A 20,726-nucleotide genomic window follows, 5' to 3' on the forward strand; every position below is an offset into this window, starting at 1 on the left:
AAATACTACTTACATATCGCTAAAGAAACAAGTAATATCATCAAATTTCTCTGCAATAAAGGTTTCTCCAGCTTTTAAACGATTGGCTACCTTAATTGGTAATATATTCTTCAATAAATTTTCACTCTTCTTCTTTTCATCAGCTAGCAAGAGGGATTGCTTTTTTTCTTGTGTAATGTCTTTGAAAGTTATCAGAATCTTGGCATCCTTTCCAAGCAACCGAATTGCATAAATGGTTATCTTGGCAGGGAACTTGGTATTGTTCTTTCTCATCATGTCAACTTCCAAGCTCTCCACAAGTTTTTGTTCGTTATTTTCATTCGATTGCTGCTCCTTTGATTGTGAAATGAGAGCATGGCACAATTGCTTTACCTGGGCTCTGAAGGGATTATCAAATAAATCAAGCATTGAAGTTCCCAAAATATCCAAACTCTTACTTCCAAACATTCTCAATCCAGACGAATTAAACAATTCAATTTCTCCATTTTCTTTACAAATCATTGTACCTTCCACACTTGAATTGAAAACAACCTTCAAGCTAGAATATTCATCATTGGTTTCGTCCAGTGGGTGGGCAGTCTTTTTTCTCAAGAGAAATGGATAATTAGTTTCCAACTTGTGGTGTAATGCAAACTCCCTTAATAATTCATTGTGATCAATAACGTCGATTGGTAGGTAATTTAACATGTTTCTGAATGAATGGTACTGGCTCCAGAAATTTGAAAGCATGTAGCAAAATACTAAAACGGAAGATAATATAACAATCAAACCAATAATTGAAGAACTAATTGTAACAGAAAATACCGGAACAGAAGACTCTTTGACAAATTCCTTAATAAAAGCAGTATACTTTGCAATTAATGGTTGAGATAGACGAAGCAATAGATTGTTTCTCATGGCCAAAGTAAAAGGGTCCAATAGTGTACCATTTGAAATTACAGATTGTTGCAGAATATAATGTTTTCTTGAATCAATGACTAATTGTGGAGCGGTACTAGCAAAATCAGAGAATACAGTCTCCAATCCCTGGCAATAAAGCTTGAAGGTAGCATAAATGAAGGTAATATTGTTTGCTCTCATATATTCAGTGCAATTATCAACGCCAACTGAAATAATCTTATCGACAGTTGGATATTTTCCAAGAAGAGGAACAAGAGACAACTCCTTAGATCCATAAATGAGTTTGCTCATGTAATCTGAGGCTGCTGCAATTCCATCGTTTACTCCAGCAGCCAACGAGTCGAATCTACTTCTCGCTTGCCACAATCTCAAATCACCAAACGATACTGTTCGTTTCAGTTTATATCTCAATGGTGCAGTTGGAGAAGTGAATTGTTCAGCTCCAAAATATGTATAGAATTCTTGAGCACTGAAGGCAGATCTCTCAACATTCACACCTGCCTGAATAGAAAGACGAACACGTGTCATGGTGTTAATAGCTTCTTGTCCATTGACATACGCCTCTGTAAACATTAAGGCAATTGTGGCACAGGTGGACACTACAATTACAATGCAGCTGAAAATGACAAACAAATTTGGTTTGATCTGATCAATAGATATTATACGTGTGCTTCCTATGGCATCATTCTGAAGTCTGTTAGATATATTGTGGAAAATCTTTCCAATTATGTCCTTCTTGATTTGAGTTTCAAAAAGTTTAGCTAACTTTTTCATATTACTCAATTCTACCAACATTAAGGCAATGAACATTGCACTAACCAACACAAAGGCCGATAACATTACTGCTGTATAAATCATAAATTGATTAACACTTTGATCAATTACTGAGATTGTACTGTCCAAGTACTTGGTGCAAAATCCTTCATAAGCTGTTGTAAAAACTCCCTTATTAGCCCACAAGTAATTAAAGTTAAAGTTTGGAAGTGGATTAAAGTATGAATCTTGGGAAGTAATATTCAATAATTTTTGCCTTTCAATTAAGGAAGAAGAATTCTCAACTGATAACAGCAATTCCAGTGGGAAATCATCAATAAGAAGTTGAGTATATTTGATTAGAGAGTTGGTAATATCAACAATTGAGGCATTTCTTGTTTGATATGGACCAGAGTAGAAATGTGGATCTGATGCATCCTCAGTTGGAAAATTAATCGAATAAATACTTGATGAATAGTCGGTATAAATGGCATCAGTAAAGACACCCTCTTGTCCAATCGAAACTAATCGTTTCAAATATTCTAAACTTGTTTCTAGTTTCTTTTTGTGATCTAAAATGTAAGCTGATTTTGAAATGGAAGGATAACCTTCTGTAAGAGGTGGAAATTCCACTTCCTGGAAATTAAATGTATTAATCCAATTTTGACAAGCTCTAATATTTCTAATGATGGAAAATGGAAGAGTTCCTGGAAAGCAAACATGCTCAACGTAAGGAACGGTTGATTTAACCTGAAAGGAATAGAATACACTCAAAACAATCGAGGCCACAATACATGCAATGACAAAGAGGAAGTAAGAGAAGGATAAGATTTTGACAATTCCATTTGGTTTTGGATTGGCAATGGCATTCAAGAAGAGAATTTCCTTTTTGAGTTGTGGATTGTCAAAAGCATCTTCCATCTCTTCCAGTTTTTCTTGTTCTGCAGTGTCAATATTGGAGCCTTCTTCAAAGAAGGCACTTGCAGTTTCTAATTTTTCATTTGGAACAATTCGATTGTTTCTCTTGGTTGGTGGAGCTCTACTGTGAGAACCTCTCCGTTTCTTCTTCATTTCTTCTTCTTCAAGTGAATTGGCCTCTGCATAGAGAGAATCTGCCAATGGTTTGTTAAATTCAAAATTTTCAATAAAGTTTGCCTGAACTCTCAATACTGTCTTGTTGTGTTTGTAATTGAAAGACAAGTTCTTTAGCATGGATTTGCACTCACTTGTCAGATTATAAATGGTTCTATTGGTTTTCTTTAAAGATTCATAATTGATATGCTCATTTGCCATTTCCTTCCAGAAAACTTTGTGTAGAGCTAAAAGGTTGCTTTGAAGTTTTTCCAATTTTTGGATTTGGCAAGAGATTTCAAATAGGCCACTTTTTGAGAATGAATTCGATTCCACTTCCTTGATTCTTTCCTGAATGGCAAGCACTTCAAAAAAAGCTGGATCACTTTTCATTGCCTTCCTCAGTAAACTTGTTGCCAGAACACTGGAATTTTGTTCTTCTGACCAAAAAGTTTGAACAAGCAATGATGAATAGATGAGAGAAGAGACATTTCGGAACATTTTGTGTTGAACCAGACCTTTCACAAAGCAAAATGCTATTATAGCATCATTCTTTCTCCGAAGGGAAAGTTTTAAGAATAAATTAAGATATTGAACAGATTTGGATTCGTCTAAATCTGAATAGACTACAGAGGCCATCTTCTCAATATAATTCAGCAATGCCAAGTCTGTTTCTGCACTTTCTTTGATTTCCATACTTGAAGGATGTGAATTGACAATAATAAAGCTTCTGATGGATCTCAATTTAACCCAAATCCATACGAATTGAACTAGAAATCCCAAAACGAAACCCAGTATCATTAAAGCAATCGTGAATCCAACCAAACCTCCACCAATCGCCGATTCATTGTTCGAATTGACCAGAGATGTAATGAGCGAACCAACACTGGCAGCTAATCTTGCTCCATACACACCTTGAACAATAGCATTTTCGTAATGCGTAAAGAATGGAACATGTCTTAATTGAGTGATACAACACAATCCAGAGATGAGTACATTTGCAATAGACGAAACATAGGAATATTCTTTTGGAATAACTAGCTCACAAATCAAGCCAATAATGTTCAATACACCAACAATACTAAACATCAGGCTGGTCTCAGAGGTGAGAGGTATCTTACTCTGTGGATTTGAGTTTGAAGTAACAAACTCTGTCAGAGGATAGATGATGATCAAGGTAAATAATGTACAAATAGACAGCACAATCATGATAGTATTCTCGCTATCCATGCATCCAATCAAATCAAATCTGTTGAGAGGATTTACTTCAACTGTTGAGGTTCCAAAAACAGTCTCCACAGTTATACTAATTTTCTGGAAATAGTTGCAATCAAGAAAGCCAACCAACAAATGACTTCCAATCAGATAAGAACCCTTGATGAACCAGCTCAAATACCACAAGGATAACTTTAAAAGTTTGAAATGATTGTTTGGTTTAATGGTCAAGTAGTAAGCCAAACAGAAGAGCACGCACGTAACACAAATTACAGACATGAAGAAGGCAGATAAACCAATAGCTCCATAATAAGGTATCATGTTAAAGAGTAGAGTGGTTGGAAAATTCAAAACCTCAAAAACATAACTTCCCTCATAACCCCAACGATGATTTCTAAGGGTTGGCACAAACATTTGACTCCACAACATGAGTAAATAATAGACCAAATATAATAGAAAGTGCTTCCATCCTGACAATGGAGCTCTTTCCTGCAGACTTGTCATCATTGAAAGAACATTTTCACGAGCGTGTGTAATGAATGATGAGGATATTGTCGATGACTCTGTAGAGCTCTGAATGGACTCTGAAACCTCATCATAAAACTTTTGGGAAGGAAGAAAATTGTTAGCACCAATGCCTGTATCAGAAGGTCTTCTCAGAGAGTGAAGTGAGTCTGAACTGTCACTTCCCCTCATCTTTGGAGCCAAGCTATAGGGTTCTAAGGAAATGATGGGAGTGCTTGATGATGATGCAATGGCCATCTATTATGCTATTGTTTTTGTTTTGTTGTTTTGGAATATTATTGATGATGGCGAATCACTATGGATTTAGCGTCTTCTTATAAAAAAGTTGAATTCCTCTTTAAGTGCAAGTGTCCTCAAAGTCCTTATTAAATGTCGTACTATACATAAATACTTTTCGTTGATGTATTTGGAATGTGCGAGATCGAGAAATTTCATTTTTTGGAAATAAGGTACGTAAGGCAAATAGTTGCCGTCCTTAATAAGTTTAAGGCCAGCGAAAACAAAGGTGAATATTCATTTCACGTTAAAAACGAATGTAAAAATTGGTGTTGCCAACATCTAAATTCGGAAACAAAACTCACATTGATTACACTAACTTATGCATTTAGAACCATCTTGTTTAATAACAATACTGTCCATACTTGAAGATGAATGTTTTTCAATTCGAGTTTTTTTCATTTTTTCAACAATCATGTATATTTCAACAATAAAACAAACACTTTCAATGCGAGCATTGTTAAATCCGATGATAATTGAGAAACAACAATTTTTTGGAAAACTATTTCCAAAATCTCCAAGATCATTTTCCTCACCTATACTTGTTAGAAAATCCCGTAAGTTTTTCCATAAACACTTTAGAACAAAAGGGTTACTATTTTCCTCATCTCGCAACACCAGAATTTTTGGCACAGATAATAGAGTGACAATTACCTTAATCCATGCTAACTTAAATATTTTCTCATCCAAAGCAACTCCCCTACCACAGTATTTAAAAAAAATGGTAGGAAAGAGTGATTATAGACAATACACTCTCTTGTTGAATGTGAAAGACGTTAATACTTTACCTAAAGGTCTAAAGAGTAAACTTGTCAAGAGTTTGGAAAATGTAAGTAAATAGAAGTTTTTTGCCAACAACATGGCAGAATTCTTTTGTTGGATTACATGGACGGGTACTTAGAGATTATGATGACGAGAGAAAATGCTACATTATTAAAATTGTAATGGGAAATCCATATGGAAAAGTATTGGATTGGGAACTTTTGGAAGAAACTATAAAAAATAGTTTCGAAAACTATTACGAGGAATTGCATAAGGAAGAAATTGGGCCACCAACATCATCCAAATCTGTGTATTTACGTCCTCTGTTTGTTGGAGACACTTCAATAAAGGCAAGAAGAACAGGTCAGAGCTATGCCTCCTCAGGAAAAGAGAAGCATATCCAAGCTAGTAATGAATTGGCTTCAAGAAGAACCTTAAGTGAGTTCAGCTCATCAACAATTCCTCTCCATCGTTCTCAATTATCAGAATCCGATTTGATATTCAGAGCAGATGAAGAAGAACTTCTCCAAAATCTCTCAAAGCCAACACATCTACCTTCACAACAAGTCCAATTTCCATTTTACCAACCAGAAATTGATCCATCAGTCTCTCAATTACCGGTGTACTCTCCTCAATTTTGTTCGTTCCCATTCTACCAAAAAATGATGTATCCTTATATTCCTTTTCAACAATTTACAACTCCAACCCTAAAGAGAGCCACAGGTGAGTTGCAAATAGGTCAATTCAAGCTTGACAAAAGCACGCCACAACATTGGTCCCCTGAGCACATTAAACTAGTATTGAAATATGGTGTTGGCTTGAATGAGAAGCAAGTTGCGAACTTGGAAATAAGTGGGCATGAGTTGGAAAGTCTAGTGGTTCTATTGATGGCCTGTAAAGGAGATGGTAAGGAAAAAATAGAGGCTACAAGAGATGTGTTGTTAAGTTTAGATATTGATGGATTATCCAAGTCTGTGGCATTGTCCATTTGTTGTTGGTGTTTTAAGGAGCTATTGTGCAAATAACAAAATCTAAAAATTAATCGAATTTTAAAAATCATTAAAAAAAATGAGACGAAATTGTCAACCGCCACCAGCTGGTTCTTCTTCGTCATCAAATAGGAATCATCAATCCAGTAATCAGAGTCCTCTTCTTAGACTCACCCGATATGAACATATGAATGATTTGGCAAGAATGTTTTTTGAGCAACATTCGGAATTACTTCCAACAACAAGCCTCCGATCATCAAATTCAACCCTCAACAATAATCCATCACCCATTTTTGCATCAAATAGTAATAATAGTAATAGTAATAATAATAGTATTTTGAATAATGTTGCTCTATCACCTAATGTTACACCACCACGAAAAATCACATCACAAAAACAACAAAGGCTAAATGCTGTTGAACATACATTAAAAACACCATCAGAATGGAAGGAAGGCTTGGGTGATATGCCGATTATTCTAGTTAATATGATAGAGGATAATAATTTGGTTAGACTTTCACCAGAATCAAGATTAGCCTTGTTGATCAGTGGAGATGGTGATAGTCAGGAATACTTATCTGTATTGCCCTCTCATAAACCAAAGACTTTGATTCATCAAGATAGAAAATTGAAACCCTATATCAAGTGTAAATTTAATGATAAATTAATGAATGGAGAGATAATTACTAGAGGATCTTCCAAGTTTATTGAAATTAATATTGATACATTATATTCAACCTTTTTCCCAGCTGATAATATTGCTAAATATGAAAATACTAAAATTATCGAACTCGAAATTTTTACTGGAAAACAAACAAAGAGCTTTTCATTCAATTGCTGTAAAACTAAATCAACTAGAAATTTGAAACGAACAACAATAATTTATGGAGCTTCAGAAGCAAGAATCAAAAATCAAACATTACAAAACGAGGAAAAAGTAAGAAAAACAATAGATAGACTTTCTGATCAATCATCATCATGCTCCTCCTCAAATCATACCATTCCCAAACTAGTTGACGTCAAACCTAGCCACCTTCCAACAATCCACAAAGATCCTCCAACTAGTGATCATGTACATATTCCTCAACATGTTGTTTCCAATCCTCAACAAGTATTGCAACAACATTCAACACCAAGAAAAATAACTAGAGAAACTCTAGATCATAATGGAAGAGTTACAAATGTTATTACCGAGTACTACAATAATGACTCCCCAAAAAAAAAGATGGAACCTCTTGTTCCTTTGAAAAAAGCTAATACACCAACACCTAGAGAGGTCATTTCGCTTGATGATGAAGTGACTGTTACACCATCAAGAAAGAAACGTAAATCCAATATTAATACCAACAACTCTGTAATTTTGATTGAGGACGAAGAAAAACCACCTGTCAGATCCATTAAGCCAAAACAAGAGGAAACAGTTATTGCTCCAATAATTGAACCAACAACACCAAAAAAGACAATTTCATTCTCTAGTGTTATTAACCTAGATGATTAGGAGGATTTTAATTGATCGCGAATCATTGTAAAATTAGGCTGCCTCTTCCTTTGACAAGGACATAATCTTCTTGTTCCTGAACCTGGTTCAGGCCTATTTTCACATTTAAACCTACTTGGTCTATAACCTATTATACATTCATTACTCAAAGCATCAATACTTGGAGAGATTGAGTCACCCTCTGTTGTTTCAACTTTACAAATACATGGTCTATTCACTACTTTTGACAGCTCGTCACAATGATTAATGTAAGGGAAAAACTCAGGACTACACGTAGAATAAGTATGTCCGCAACAAGTTGTACAATCCTCATCTGCATCACACAATATGCTTTCAACATTTTTCAATGTGGCAAGATTATATTTGTGAGTAGGAGTTTTGATTGGCATTTCGTAAATATCATGCGTTATAGATCCTTCCTTTGATTCTTTAGACTTTTTACAAGGTGAGAATAATGAATCTGGACAATTATTCAAATCAAAATTGTGCAATAAACCAGCATGCACAATTGTCTCGTAACAATGAGGAAATCCAATATTATATTGATTCTCAGGTCTATTATTGCCTACAGCAGATATCAGCCCAATGTGTTGCATTAATTGGAATCGATAAGTGTATAATTGCCTAGATTTGAAATGCACCTTTCCAAAATTATTCTTCCTATCAAGAAATTCCTCAATCAGAGCATCAATTGGAAAATCTCTAAATCCATACCTTTCACACATTTTAATTATTGAAGGAATGTCTCTCCTCTGTACAATAATTCCATTTAATCCAAATGAAAATCTAATACCAGAATATTCATCCCTATTCGAAGCCAAATTGAAAACATTCACCAAATGAGATGACAAGTCGTTACAGATCATAAAATCATCCTCCATCAATATTACATTCCTATCAATATCTGAAACTGCAACAAACATTTTAAGCATATCATAGAAATTATTGGCATGATTTCTCTTTTTAGCATTCAACAAGTGAGATGTGAAAATTGAACTTGCTATTTGATTTTCCAGAATTCTAAATCTTCCAGAATTGAGAATATGTTCTGGTATGGCAATTTCCAATTCCTTCCTCATATCAGGTAAATTATTAAAAACTGTGATACATGGTTTGAAAATGGTTCCTTCCAATTCATTGTAAATACTCGAAACTGAAGACGAAAGATAAGAATATTTAATATCCGTTCTTGGATAGGTTAGTATCAAGATATCTACTGCACAATCATGAGCTGTCCACTGTTTTAAAAGTTTCCTTTCGGAATTTGTTTCTTCAAATTCAGGTTCTTCGTAGAGTTCTGCTGTCTCTTCTTCCATTTCTTCGTCTTCATATGAAGAAGATGATGATTTGGATAGGTTGTTAGTTTCTTCCGATATTTGATGTTTTATGTTACCTCTCTGGGAATGTGAATTTCCGAGTTTAGTGTGGTCGAATGTATTCGAAACTTCTAGATAGAGTGCCTTCATAGCAGCAAACTTTTCAACTTGTTTAATGTTGAATAGTAAATTAAACACAAATAAACAACCCATTATCGTCAATAATACTAATACGAAACATTTCGTTCTATGACTCCACAGCATTTTTTTTGTTCCAAACCAAAACATTAAAACTCCGCAAATGTAAAGATGATGGAATCCAAGTAATCTCATTCTTGTTGTTTAGAAATCCATCAATTCCACTTGATAAGAGAAAGTATTAGTTTACTTCAAAATACATGAAGAATTGTATAAGAAACAAGTAATATATTCAGCTTACCAAATTATTCTTCTTATTAATCTGTATTCTCAACATTGTAATTTTTGTATTAGTTCTATTCAGAATCACCTAGATGGATCCAAATGGAGTACTTCTCTTGCTTACAAAACCAATTCTCAAGAAATGCCACGTCTGGAGATTGGCTTCGCACATGATTTTAAGCAATTTGGCAAAACAACTTTTTTGTGTTTTAAAGTGCTTTATTTTGAAACAACACAAGAAATCAAACAACAATCTTTTGATAATTAGCTGAAGATTGAGCCAACTTTGAAATCTTTTCAAATAACATCAAGTCTTTATTCAATAATTGCCAAATCCTTAAAATTTTCATCTCACGATCTGGCATTTAATGATACACTTGTAAATAGAAACTTTCCTTTCCAATAAATTATAGATTCGATAAAAAAGGTAATCCAAATTCTCTTTGTTTACAATTTGTATAGCTCCCAACTAACAACTGTCATGATGGATTTCCATGATTCGATTGTTAATGTCCACTGTAATTCCACTAAAGTCAATCAACTCTTCCTTATTTGTATTCAATATCAAATTAAGACTCCCATTCAACAATTACAAAATTACAATTGCAACAAAGTATCACAATGAGAATCCCTCATTTACATGTCCTTTAGCATAATCTTCCAATCTTACATTTCAGATCTGAGCAATAATTTTCTTACATTCCAATTGCATCTATTAAGGAAATGAATATTCTTTAAGAATCTCCGACACAACACCTCTAACGAAAAAAACCCTTAAAACCCAACCGCTGATTAGTTGAACTAGACATTTGATACAAAAAAACAACACCAACAATATAAGAAGAACACACACATCAACAGTGTTTCTTTTATCCACCCTCTCTTACTCTATATTTTTACTTTAAAGAATATTCTTAATAGATAGACATGATGTTGAACAATAACAAGTTCAAGTATAACAAATTTTCAATTGTTGATTTTTCAACAGCAACCAATAATAATAATGATAATCATTCGACAAATCAAATACCAAAGAAGAGAGGAAGACCTTCAAAGAAGAAATGCACTACAACAACTGGTGGTGCTGCTCAAATGATTGTCAGATCGACAGAATTATTCAATACACAACAACACACATTTTCACCTTCCAAATTACAACCCTATGAAAATGAATTGAAACAATTTTTCAATGAATTTTCACCAATTTTGAACAAGAAAAGAAAAATTGAAAAGAAGAAGAAACATTGTCAATCCATTACAAAATGTAATAGAGAAAATAATAGAGAAACATTGAGTGAAGAAACTAGATCGAATCAATCCTTATCAAATTCATCCATTGATTCCATCACTCCACTTTTAACTTTCTCAACAATATCATCCTCAACTAATTCAATCAATAATTCTGTAATATCACCATTGCCACCATCTTTATCGTCCTCATCATTTGATTTGCCAATTAAGAGAAAAATAATAAGAACTTCAATATCAATAAAAGAATTATTAAATTAATAATCATGAATGTGATGGTCAGCGGCATGTGTTGCAAACGAAATGGAATTTTAAATTGTGTGACATTTGAATAATTTGGATAATTTGGCAATTATAAGGAATAGATTGAGAACCAAGGAATTTAATGATGTTGTTAATTGGATGAAAATTGGTAATTTTAAACTCTAAATACGGATTCTATTTCTAATAAATAGAGAGAATATGAACAATGATAAATTTCATGATTTGTAACCAACCATGTTTGAACCATCTCTTTGTATTTTTGGAAAGTGTGGAACACCAAGTTGACCAATATTCGATTACAACATCCAATTTAAGATTTTGAAAGGACAAATTAGTAGAAGCATGATCTCCTTCTCAAGAATCCTATTTTTTTAAAGGTCGTTCCTTTCTAAGTTGGTGGTGAATATTCACACAATATTCCTTCGGCATCTGTCAACACGATAAATTCGACCTAATGAATGTGGTCTGCCTTTTAATTTTCAAAAAGAAACAAAACTAAACACTAGCAACCAACAAAACCATGACAAATTATAACAAGTTTTCCATCATTGAATTTACATCAAATTCTAACTATCAACAACACTCCAACAATAACTCAACTACATGTCAGAATTCAACACAACAAAAAGAACAACCAAAGAAAAGAGGAAGACCTGTCAAAACATCCACATCTACTACTAATAATAACAATACACACATGATGATTGTAAAATCCACTGAAATGTTATCTACACATGTGTTTTCACCTTCCAAATTACAACCTTATGAACATGTATTGACTCAATTTGTTACATGTGATTTTTCGAAAGCTCAACAACAACAATCCATGATTTCAAAAAAGAAGAAACAAGTGAGAAGGAATCAAAACAAGGTGAATTGTTCAATAGAAAATGAATACTCTTCAACTTCAAATCAATCGAATGCTGACTCAATTGTACCATTATGCAATTTTCTTGCAACAAGCTCTATACTTGATAATTCTAGATCTGAATTATCAAATAGCACTACAATGAAGAGGATTATCAGAACATCCATTTCAATAAAAGAATTATTAAATTAATTATAAATATATTAATGTAAGATTGTGTGTAATTCAGCTAATGAAAAACTCGATAAGCACGATTTTCAAGTTTAATAATTATTTGTACAAGATTTATTGGACTATCAATTCGCTACAAACGAATTGATGTCTTTGAACTTAGTGTGTAGTGTTGTTGGTGTTGGTTTGTTGTGAGTGTTTGTGAAATTGACTGTTATCTAGTACTTGGATTTGTCGACATCATCAAAGAATGGATGTTTGAGGGCTTCCTTGGCAGAAATTCTCTTGTTTGGTTGGTATTCTAACATACGAGTGAGCAAATCAATACCACAATCGTCCAATCTGCTACAGACAGCAGGTAAGTGATTCCCCTTCCACTTTGGGAATTTGTTATTGAAACTGGCGAAACCCTTCAAAGATGAAACACCAGGCCAAATTTCTTCATTAGGAGTACCAAGGTTTTGGAAGATCTTGAATAACATATCAATTTCAGAATCAGCTGGGAATAAGGCAGTACCATTAACCAATTCAGCAAAGATACAACCAATAGACCAGATATCAACAGGAGTAGAATACTTTTCACTTCCGAGTAAGATTTCAGGTGCTCTGTACCATAAAGTAACAACTTCGTGTGTAAGTTTACCACATGGCAATTGGAAAGCTCTGGCCAAACCAAAATCAGCCAATTTGAGCATCAAATCATTATCCTTAGTCTTTTGGACGAGAATGTTTTGTGGCTTTAAATCTCTGTGAATAATTCTAGCAGAGTGACAGAAAGCAATACCCTTAAGAGTTTGATAGAGGCAAGACTTGATCATGCTCATTGGAATTGGTATTCTCTTCTTCTTTTCACCTTCAATTCTCTTAAATTCGTTCATGTACTTCTTCAAATCCAATTCAATAAATTCAAAGACTAAATGTAAATTATCATCACCATGAATAACTTCGATCAAATTAACGACATTTGGATGATGCATCTCCTTCAACAAGGAAATTTCTCTGATGGAGGTACTTGGTACACCTTCATCTTCATGTTCTAAACGGATCTTCTTGATGGCTACAACATTCTTATTAGTAAGATCAATTGCTCTATATACAACACCATAGGTACCTTCACCTAATTTATCTTGTCTATCGTATCGGGCAAGACCCTTTGCTGCAGCAGAGAAGTGTTGTTGCTGTTGTTGTGGTAGGGACAAGGAAGTCATAATGATGGAGGATGGAAGGCTTGATTTGTTGTTGGATTTTTTTTTTGCTGTGATGTGTTTTGAAAATGTGTAACGGTTTGGGTTTTATATTGGCGCGAGTTACAATACGTAACGGTTTTTGAAAAGCAGTTCGTTGCAGACAGTATTTTGTTGTTTTGAAAATTTTGATGCTTTTTAATATGTAACGGTTGCTGTATGGATTAGTAGGCTCACAAAAGGTTCTTTCTCACTGGTCCGTATCTTCAAGGATATAATATTCGACTCTTGATCAAGACAGATAATTATTTACAAAGTTTAAGAGATGATGAATATAATTACTCATCATCTTCATTATTCTGACTCGTCATTTCAACACTTGTTCGTTCTCTTCTTGATGACGAATCAATTTCATCCTCGTTATAAGTATTTGCATTATTATTGAATGGTTGATTCAACTTCTCCCTTCTTCTCTTAATAAGACAACAATAGACAGCCATTGCAGCACTTATCAAACAACAAATACACAACATGATGAGAATAATCAAGGCAGCAATAGCATAATTTCTCAATCGGATTGAATTATCACCCGGATACTTGATTTCAACAATCATACCAACAACACTTCCCGAATCAAGACGACACTTTGCTTGAAAATCAAAAGAAGTACAACTTTCAATATCAAAATTAATAGCCAAATCAAATTCATCATCATCTTGAATATCATCATCTAATTTAATACATACAACAACACTGCTTGGTGTTAATGCTGATGAAAATTGACACAGATGATAATCATCCTTCACATGATAACAATGATTCAATACAATTTGATCAGAATTACTCCAATAGGAGGAAAGAGTAATCTGATTTGAAGAGGTAACAATCTGAACTAGTGAAACATTTCTTCCTGAACATTGTCCATCAAATCCATATAAATCTCCCAATAAAAGTGATCGGGAGGTGAAGGTGGAATTGTCTAGATTGTTGGTAGAGAAGGAAATTGCTTGATTGTGTGGTTGATAAATTTTAGATAACATAGAGGTTGGAAAACAGTGAATGGTTGATGCGATGAGCAAAATGCCAAACATCAAAGGTAAAGTGAATGATGACATTTTTTAGATGGCTGTTAATTGTCAGTTTGATGTTTTTGAAGGGTTTTTTAATGTAATAAATGAAGATAACAATCTTAAACATTGCACAATAATGAATAAGTTTTCAACAAATTTTAACGCGCCAATTTTTATCCAGTTGTGAGTGGAAATTTTCAAGGTATTTTTAGTTTAAAATTCTAGAAAAAAATGTCACACACCACAACGAACGAAAATGTGATGACAGACGAAGATCAAATTGTCAACATACACACTGTGGAAGTGGTTGATGAAGATGATAATTTATCTATAAATTCCGATACATTAAGAGCATTGGATGATGAACAAAATAACGAAGAACAGCAGCAACAACAGCCTGCCGAATTAAATAATACACAAGAATTGTTGGATGATTTGGGAGGATTTAACGATGATGAAGATGTAAATATTGATAATTATGAGGAAAAACCACATAGTAGAAAATACTCTCAAATTGAGGATGACGATGATGTATTGGAAAATTTGGATCTTACCGATCTTTCTCCGATTATTGAAAATCCTCTCAAGAAACAAAAATTCGATCAAATAGATGAAAATAATCGACCAGTAGAAACATTTGGATTTGTTTCTGCTAAATTAACTTCATCGAGTAAGGATGAAGAAAATATATCGAGTGAAAAACCACCTGCCACAGATGGTTTTGTGTCTGCTGCTTCAAATAGACCTTCAGAAACATTTGGATTTGTTTCAGCTTCCTCAAATAATAGACCTGCAGAGACTTTTGGATTCGTCTCTGCCAGACCACCTACAAAGTACACCTATCATCCAGAGGAGGACGATGAAAAACCAGCAGCAACTGAGGGTTTTGTTTCAGCAGCTCCATCAAAACGTCCACCAGAAACATTTGGATTTATGAAAGCAAATGGAGACAATTTTGAATCAGAAACTGAAGAAAATTATCAAATTAACAAACCAGCAGCAACAGATGGATTTGTTTCTGCCTCCACTGACAAGCCTTCAGAAACTTTTGGATTTATTTCAGCCTCTTCAAACAAACCACCTGCTACAGATGGATTTGTCACTGCAGGCAAAGATTCCAAAAAGTATACTTATAACCCTGAGGAAGACGAAAAACCACCTGCTACAGATGGTTTTGTGTCAGCTGCCTCAAATAATAGACCAGTAGAGACTTTTGGGTTTGTTTCTGCTAGACCACCAACAAAGTATACATATAACCCTGAGGAAGACGATGAAAAACCACCAGCAACTGAAGGTTTTGTTTCTGCTAAACCAAAAACTAAATTTGATTCACCAACTGAAATAAGGCCATCCGAAACATTTGGATTTGTTTCTGCCAGGCCGGCCTCCAAGTATACCTATCATCCAGAGGAGGACGATGAAAAACCAGCAGCAACTGAGGGTTTTGTTTCTGCCTCAAATAGACCTTCAGAAACTTTTGGATTTGTTTCAGCCTCTTCAAACAAACCAGCACCAACAGATGGATTTGTATCCGCCTCGAATAGAACTAACGAAAATGAGATGGATATTTCAGATGAAAGACCACCTGCCACAGATGGTTTTCAAAGCGCCCTAGATAGACCACCACCAACTGAAGGATTTTTGTCTGCATCTAATAGACCACCAGAGACATTTGGGTTTTTAAAGGCAAACACAAGCACTCCTGCCGAAACTGATGGATTTCAGGTTGCCAATAATCGTCCACCTGCAACAGATGGATTCGTATCGTCTAAATCGTCTAGTACTTTCAAAACTCCTTCAAAGAATAATGTAAATATTGAATTATCCACACCTAGTAATAATAGTGACATATTTAAAACACCAAGTAAGGTTGGTAGCTCACTTAATAAGAAAACACCTGCTACGAAGAGAAGTATAAAGAATCCATTTGCTTCTCTTACCACAGAGCAAGGTGACACTAAGAAGGAAACTCCTACAAATAGAATCAATGAAACTGTAAAGAAAAAGCAAAAGAAATTTGTAACTCCAATCAAATCGAAGGAAAGTTTTGAAGAAGCTAAAAAACGTGAAAGTGAAAGGAGGTCAGCTTCCACTTCTTCTTCTTCGTCAATTAGTATCACAAAGAAAACTTCTGACACAACACCAATAACAGCACCAAGCTGGGTACCTGTAAAACACCACAAATCTGATTCAAAGGAGGAAGTTCATGTAAAAAGAAGGATAAATACTTTGGGAATATGTGAACAGCTACCTATTGAGAAGATTAAGAGAGAGGGAGTATCCCAATATTCAATAACAATGACTAGCATTTCCGCCAAGACATTTAAATTTAATTTGAATGATTTCAAAGTATCAAATGAAATGATAGAAGCAATAGTGAGCCTTAATGGAAACAAAAGAGTAGTGAATTTTGGAAGTGAAGAATATGAACGGTTATTAGTACATTTTGGTGCTAAAACAAGTGTTGTAAAAACTGATTGGGTTGAAAATCACTATAGGTGGATTGTTTGGAAATTGGCAAGTCTCGATAGGACATTCCCAAATGACAAGTCTTTTCCATTTTTGACTCCTGAAAAGGTTTTAGGACAACTAATTTATAGGTATAATGTTGAATTTTGTAAAGGAAAAAGATCATGTTTGAAAATGATTGCTGAAAAGGACATTCCTCCTGGTCAATTCATGGTTCTGATGGTATCATCTTTATCAAATAACGATAACGATATGGAAGAATGTAAAACTATAGAACTTAGTGATGGTTGGTACAGTATGAAGGCAAAATTAGATGAACAACTATCCAGGTATTTGGAATGGTGCAAGATACGTATAGGTCAAAAATTGAGAATTGTAGGAGCATCTTTTGTTGAAAATTTTGAACCTGCTCCTCCTTTGGAGTTGCCTGGAAATGCATGTTTAAAGCTGAGCATTAATGGTGTTAGAAAGGCTCACTGGGATACCACATTAGGATTCCAATACGGAAGAATGCCTTTCAAAGTTTCATTCAAATCCATTCAAAGCAATGGAGGAAATATTCCTTGTATCAGAGCCATTGTTAAAAGAGTGTATCCACAAAAGTTCTTGGAGAAAATCACTGACGAAAGTGGTACTGTCTCGACAATCATTAGAACTAAACAAGCTGAAGATTACATCTCTGCTATTAATGAGAAGGAAAGAGAAAAATTAATGGCTACACTTCAACCAACCTATTACGATGAAGAAAAGAAGAAAATTATTGGACCTAAGAAAAATATCACAACACCGATCAAGAGAATTTATGAGGGATCTGTTCTTTACAAGCTCTTATCAGAATGCAGAGATGAGTCATCATTTTATGCCCAATTGAATGAGACACAACACCAAAATTTAGAGAATTACCAACGTAACATTGAGAGTGAGATTCAATCAAGAGTTTCTCAAAGATTAACAACCACTTTGGATCAACATCCAACTCTCAATAGAAATGTCTCTGCTATGGTAACTGTTAGATTGGGTGATTGCTGTCCTTATTCGAAAAATCCTGGTGTAACGATGAACGATAAGGAAATGATTATTACGTTATGGATTGCAGATGAAGACAATGAATCTTTTCAAGAGGGAAATATTATTGACATTTATAATAGTAGATCATCCAAGCAAAGTGGAAGTCAAGTTATGAAGTCAATTTCAGCAATTTCTCATACTAAAGTGGAGATTGTTAAAAATTGGAAGGACTTGACAGATGAAGAAATGAAGGTCTATAGCTATGTACCAAGAAGTTGTATCAATTTTACTCAGGTGAAAAATCCAGACTGCAGACAGCACAATAACGAATTCGATTTTGCAGGAATACTAGTTTATACAAAAGAAATCGAGCAGAGAGAAAAAGAAAGTACCCTAAAGTTACTCTACTTTGTAGATTCTACTTCTTTCAATATTTCAGAATCCTCATATTCTAAAAATCCAATAATTATGCAAGTTAGATATTATGAATCAAATAAGAAACAATTTAGATGGTTCCTAACTCCAGGAAAAGTTTATTATATGGCAAATGTTACCTATTCAGACTTTGATGAAACTAACAATAGAATCAAGTGCTTTGCCAATGAACAAACTTTCATTTCTGAAAGAGCAACCAAACAACATTTCAAGTCAGCATCCAGTGAAATTAATGCTTTCTTGAAAAACAATAGGGAAAAATGCCTTTCACTAGAAAGTGTTATCGACCAATTTTCATTTAGAGAGGAAGATTATACAACACCTCGAAAGTCAATATCAAGCAATAATGACATGGAGGATGATTTCAGTCTTGACCAAGAAATTAATTGTAATCCAATTATTGATGGCGATCACCAAATTCAAATTACATTATTGGATGGAGGATACAATGTTATTGAGACGTATGTATATCCAAAGGATAATAATATTAGCTACAAGAGAGCTGAGGATACATATTCTTTTTATGTAAAACTCTACATTGAAACAAAGGAAGAGTGTTATTCCATTAAATTTACAGAGGACATGTTTGACAAGCTTGCTAACTGTCTCTATTTTGAAGAGGCAAACAATGCAGGGTTTCATCAATTCAACTTGCAAGACATTTTACAGTCAGAAACCATACCAGAATGGATTAAAACTCTTGTAAGTGAGGGAAAGATCATACATGAAAATTATGAATCCAATGATTTCACTACAAGGGTTGAAGAAATTAGAATGAATTTATTCAATTCGAGGAATGTGGATACCATGACAAAATTAATCAGATCTATCATTGTTGGAACCAAATTTATTACCAATTTAGAGCAGTTAGAAAACTTTATCTATTTGGATTCAGTTCTTGTTTGCTCTCCTGAGGAATGGAATTATTTGATGCAACAATTCATCTCCACACTCAAGAATACCCTTTTCAAATTCAATATTCGTGGAAGTGATAAACAAGTTATGAACGTCACGTGTATGGTCAGAGATTTTGCATTGGACAATTTAGATCTAGAAGATATCTTATTAAATTAATTAAGACCTTAAATCCAAACCTTTTTGCGTTTAACACATCCAGAAAATGATGGAATGAAATGGCGCCAAAACTAAAATAAAAAACACAAAAAAATGCAAAGACTTTTTGTCCGTGTAGTTGCCGATGGTTTTCCTTCATCATCGTCATCTTATAATGATAACAATAATAATAACATTACTTTTCCATCCTCAACAACAAATCCTTCAACGATCAGTTCGTTACTTTTAGAGAGAAATCAATTTTATAGAAAGTTAGCCGGTGTAAATAGGTCCAACTCTACGTCTAAATTGTTGGACAGAAACTTTTGCTGTATTCTTCCACATAATTTATCGCTTGGTGATGTCAAACAAACAATATGTAGACAATATCAATCGATATTTTATGATAAAGTTACGGAAGGTTTTGAATTTGACAATTCTGATGCCTTTACTCTTTCTCGTTTATATTCCGACTTGGGATTAGAGTTGGGCTTGTGGAATACACAACTTAAAGCTAGTGATATTTTCACTGATGAACAAGTAGTATTTGCCAAATTGGATTGTTCACGAAAACAAAAAATTAAACTGAAAGAAAAATATCAACAAACAGAACAATACCTCTCACCACCAGATAGTGATAAGGAACAGTCCAACACTGCTCTTTTTGAAACACCTAAAAAGAGAAAACCAACAAGTAATTTTTTAACACCTCAATCCAAGAAGAAAAAACCAATTACTCCACCAAGTATTACAAGTGGTGATGATAGTGATTCTTCTGTGAGTGATTCAGAAGATGAGGCAGGGGCTACTCGTCCAGTAACAAGTGCCACATTGAAACAAACAGCGGAGAATCCTATTGTAATTCAATCGGATGAAGAATCTGAAGAATCAGAAGAGGAAGAGGAAGAAGAAGAGACACCAGTCAAGAAACCACAACCAAAGAAGCAAGAATTAAAGCAGGAAACAAAGAAACCAGAAAAGAAACAACCAGAAAAAGAGGAATCTGAAGTTGAAGACTCTGAGGAAGAACTGAAATCAGATTCTGATAAAGATGTCATGACTCACAGATCAATACGCCAAATTCTTTGCAAATACCAAGCACTGGTTAAAGGCAAAGTTTGCTGGTGGTAAATTCAAAACTGAATCTGATTTGGAAGACATGAAAAAGGCATTTTCACAACTTACTAAATCTCACCAAACGGAATTATTGGACTTGATGGCAACCATGAAG

General features: G+C 34.2%; 8 protein-coding genes across 8 annotated transcripts; 4 read left to right on the top strand and 4 right to left on the bottom strand.

Moving 5' to 3' along the window:
- Nucleotides 1-9: 9 nt before the first annotated feature.
- On the bottom strand, nucleotides 10-4,701 carry NAEGRDRAFT_61738 (uncharacterized protein; the record flags this gene model as incomplete). The annotated part of the gene is made up of 1 exon (XM_002682746.1): nucleotides 10-4,701. The coding sequence occupies one exon, from the start codon at nucleotides 4,699-4,701 to the stop codon at nucleotides 10-12; it is 4,692 nt and encodes a 1,563-aa protein (XP_002682792.1).
- Nucleotides 4,702-5,684: 983 nt separating this feature from the next.
- NAEGRDRAFT_45348 (uncharacterized protein) lies at nucleotides 5,685-7,989 on the top strand (the record flags this gene model as incomplete). Its single annotated transcript, XM_002682551.1, has 2 exons — nucleotides 5,685-6,408; nucleotides 6,599-7,989. 2 exons carry the CDS (start codon nucleotides 5,685-5,687, stop codon nucleotides 7,987-7,989), a joined length of 2,115 nt encoding a protein of 704 aa, XP_002682597.1.
- Nucleotides 7,990-8,715: 726 nt separating this feature from the next.
- Nucleotides 8,716-9,897, bottom strand: NAEGRDRAFT_61741 (uncharacterized protein; the record flags this gene model as incomplete). Its single annotated transcript, XM_002682747.1, has 3 exons — nucleotides 8,716-8,775; nucleotides 8,880-9,472; nucleotides 9,837-9,897. The coding sequence occupies 3 exons, from the start codon at nucleotides 9,895-9,897 to the stop codon at nucleotides 8,716-8,718; spliced, it is 714 nt and encodes a 237-aa protein (XP_002682793.1).
- Nucleotides 9,898-10,652: 755 nt separating this feature from the next.
- Nucleotides 10,653-11,234, top strand: NAEGRDRAFT_61742 (uncharacterized protein; the record flags this gene model as incomplete). Its single annotated transcript, XM_002682552.1, has 1 exon — nucleotides 10,653-11,234. The coding sequence occupies one exon, from the start codon at nucleotides 10,653-10,655 to the stop codon at nucleotides 11,232-11,234; it is 582 nt and encodes a 193-aa protein (XP_002682598.1).
- A 523-nt stretch (nucleotides 11,235-11,757) lies between these two features.
- Nucleotides 11,758-12,297, top strand: NAEGRDRAFT_61743 (uncharacterized protein; the record flags this gene model as incomplete). The annotated part of the gene is made up of 1 exon (XM_002682553.1): nucleotides 11,758-12,297. One exon carries the CDS (start codon nucleotides 11,758-11,760, stop codon nucleotides 12,295-12,297), a length of 540 nt encoding a protein of 179 aa, XP_002682599.1.
- Nucleotides 12,298-12,373: 76 nt separating this feature from the next.
- NAEGRDRAFT_56585 (cell division control protein 2) lies at nucleotides 12,374-13,520 on the bottom strand. Its single transcript, XM_002682748.1, has one exon. The coding sequence runs from the start codon at nucleotides 13,482-13,484 to the stop codon at nucleotides 12,495-12,497; it is 990 nt and encodes a 329-aa protein (XP_002682794.1). The 5' UTR covers nucleotides 13,485-13,520; the 3' UTR covers nucleotides 12,374-12,494.
- A 278-nt stretch (nucleotides 13,521-13,798) lies between these two features.
- Nucleotides 13,799-14,575, bottom strand: NAEGRDRAFT_61745 (uncharacterized protein; the record flags this gene model as incomplete). Its single annotated transcript, XM_002682749.1, has 1 exon — nucleotides 13,799-14,575. One exon carries the CDS (start codon nucleotides 14,573-14,575, stop codon nucleotides 13,799-13,801), a length of 777 nt encoding a protein of 258 aa, XP_002682795.1.
- Nucleotides 14,576-14,761: 186 nt separating this feature from the next.
- Nucleotides 14,762-20,626, top strand: NAEGRDRAFT_45350 (uncharacterized protein; the record flags this gene model as incomplete). The annotated part of the gene is made up of 2 exons (XM_002682554.1): nucleotides 14,762-19,148; nucleotides 19,635-20,626. The coding sequence occupies 2 exons, from the start codon at nucleotides 14,762-14,764 to the stop codon at nucleotides 20,624-20,626; spliced, it is 5,379 nt and encodes a 1,792-aa protein (XP_002682600.1).
- Nucleotides 20,627-20,726: the final 100 nt, after the last annotated feature.

The sequence above is a fragment of the Naegleria gruberi genome (genome assembly GCF_000004985.1).
Source record: "Naegleria gruberi genomic scaffold NAEGRscaffold_2, whole genome shotgun sequence".
Taxonomy (NCBI): domain Eukaryota; phylum Heterolobosea; class Eutetramitea; order Acrasida; family Naegleriidae; genus Naegleria; species Naegleria gruberi.

Coding starts and splice junctions, on each gene's coding strand:
- NAEGRDRAFT_56585 (XM_002682748.1), bottom strand. CDS start 13,484: ATGACTTCCTTGTCCCTACCACAACAACAGCAACAACACTTCTCTGCT.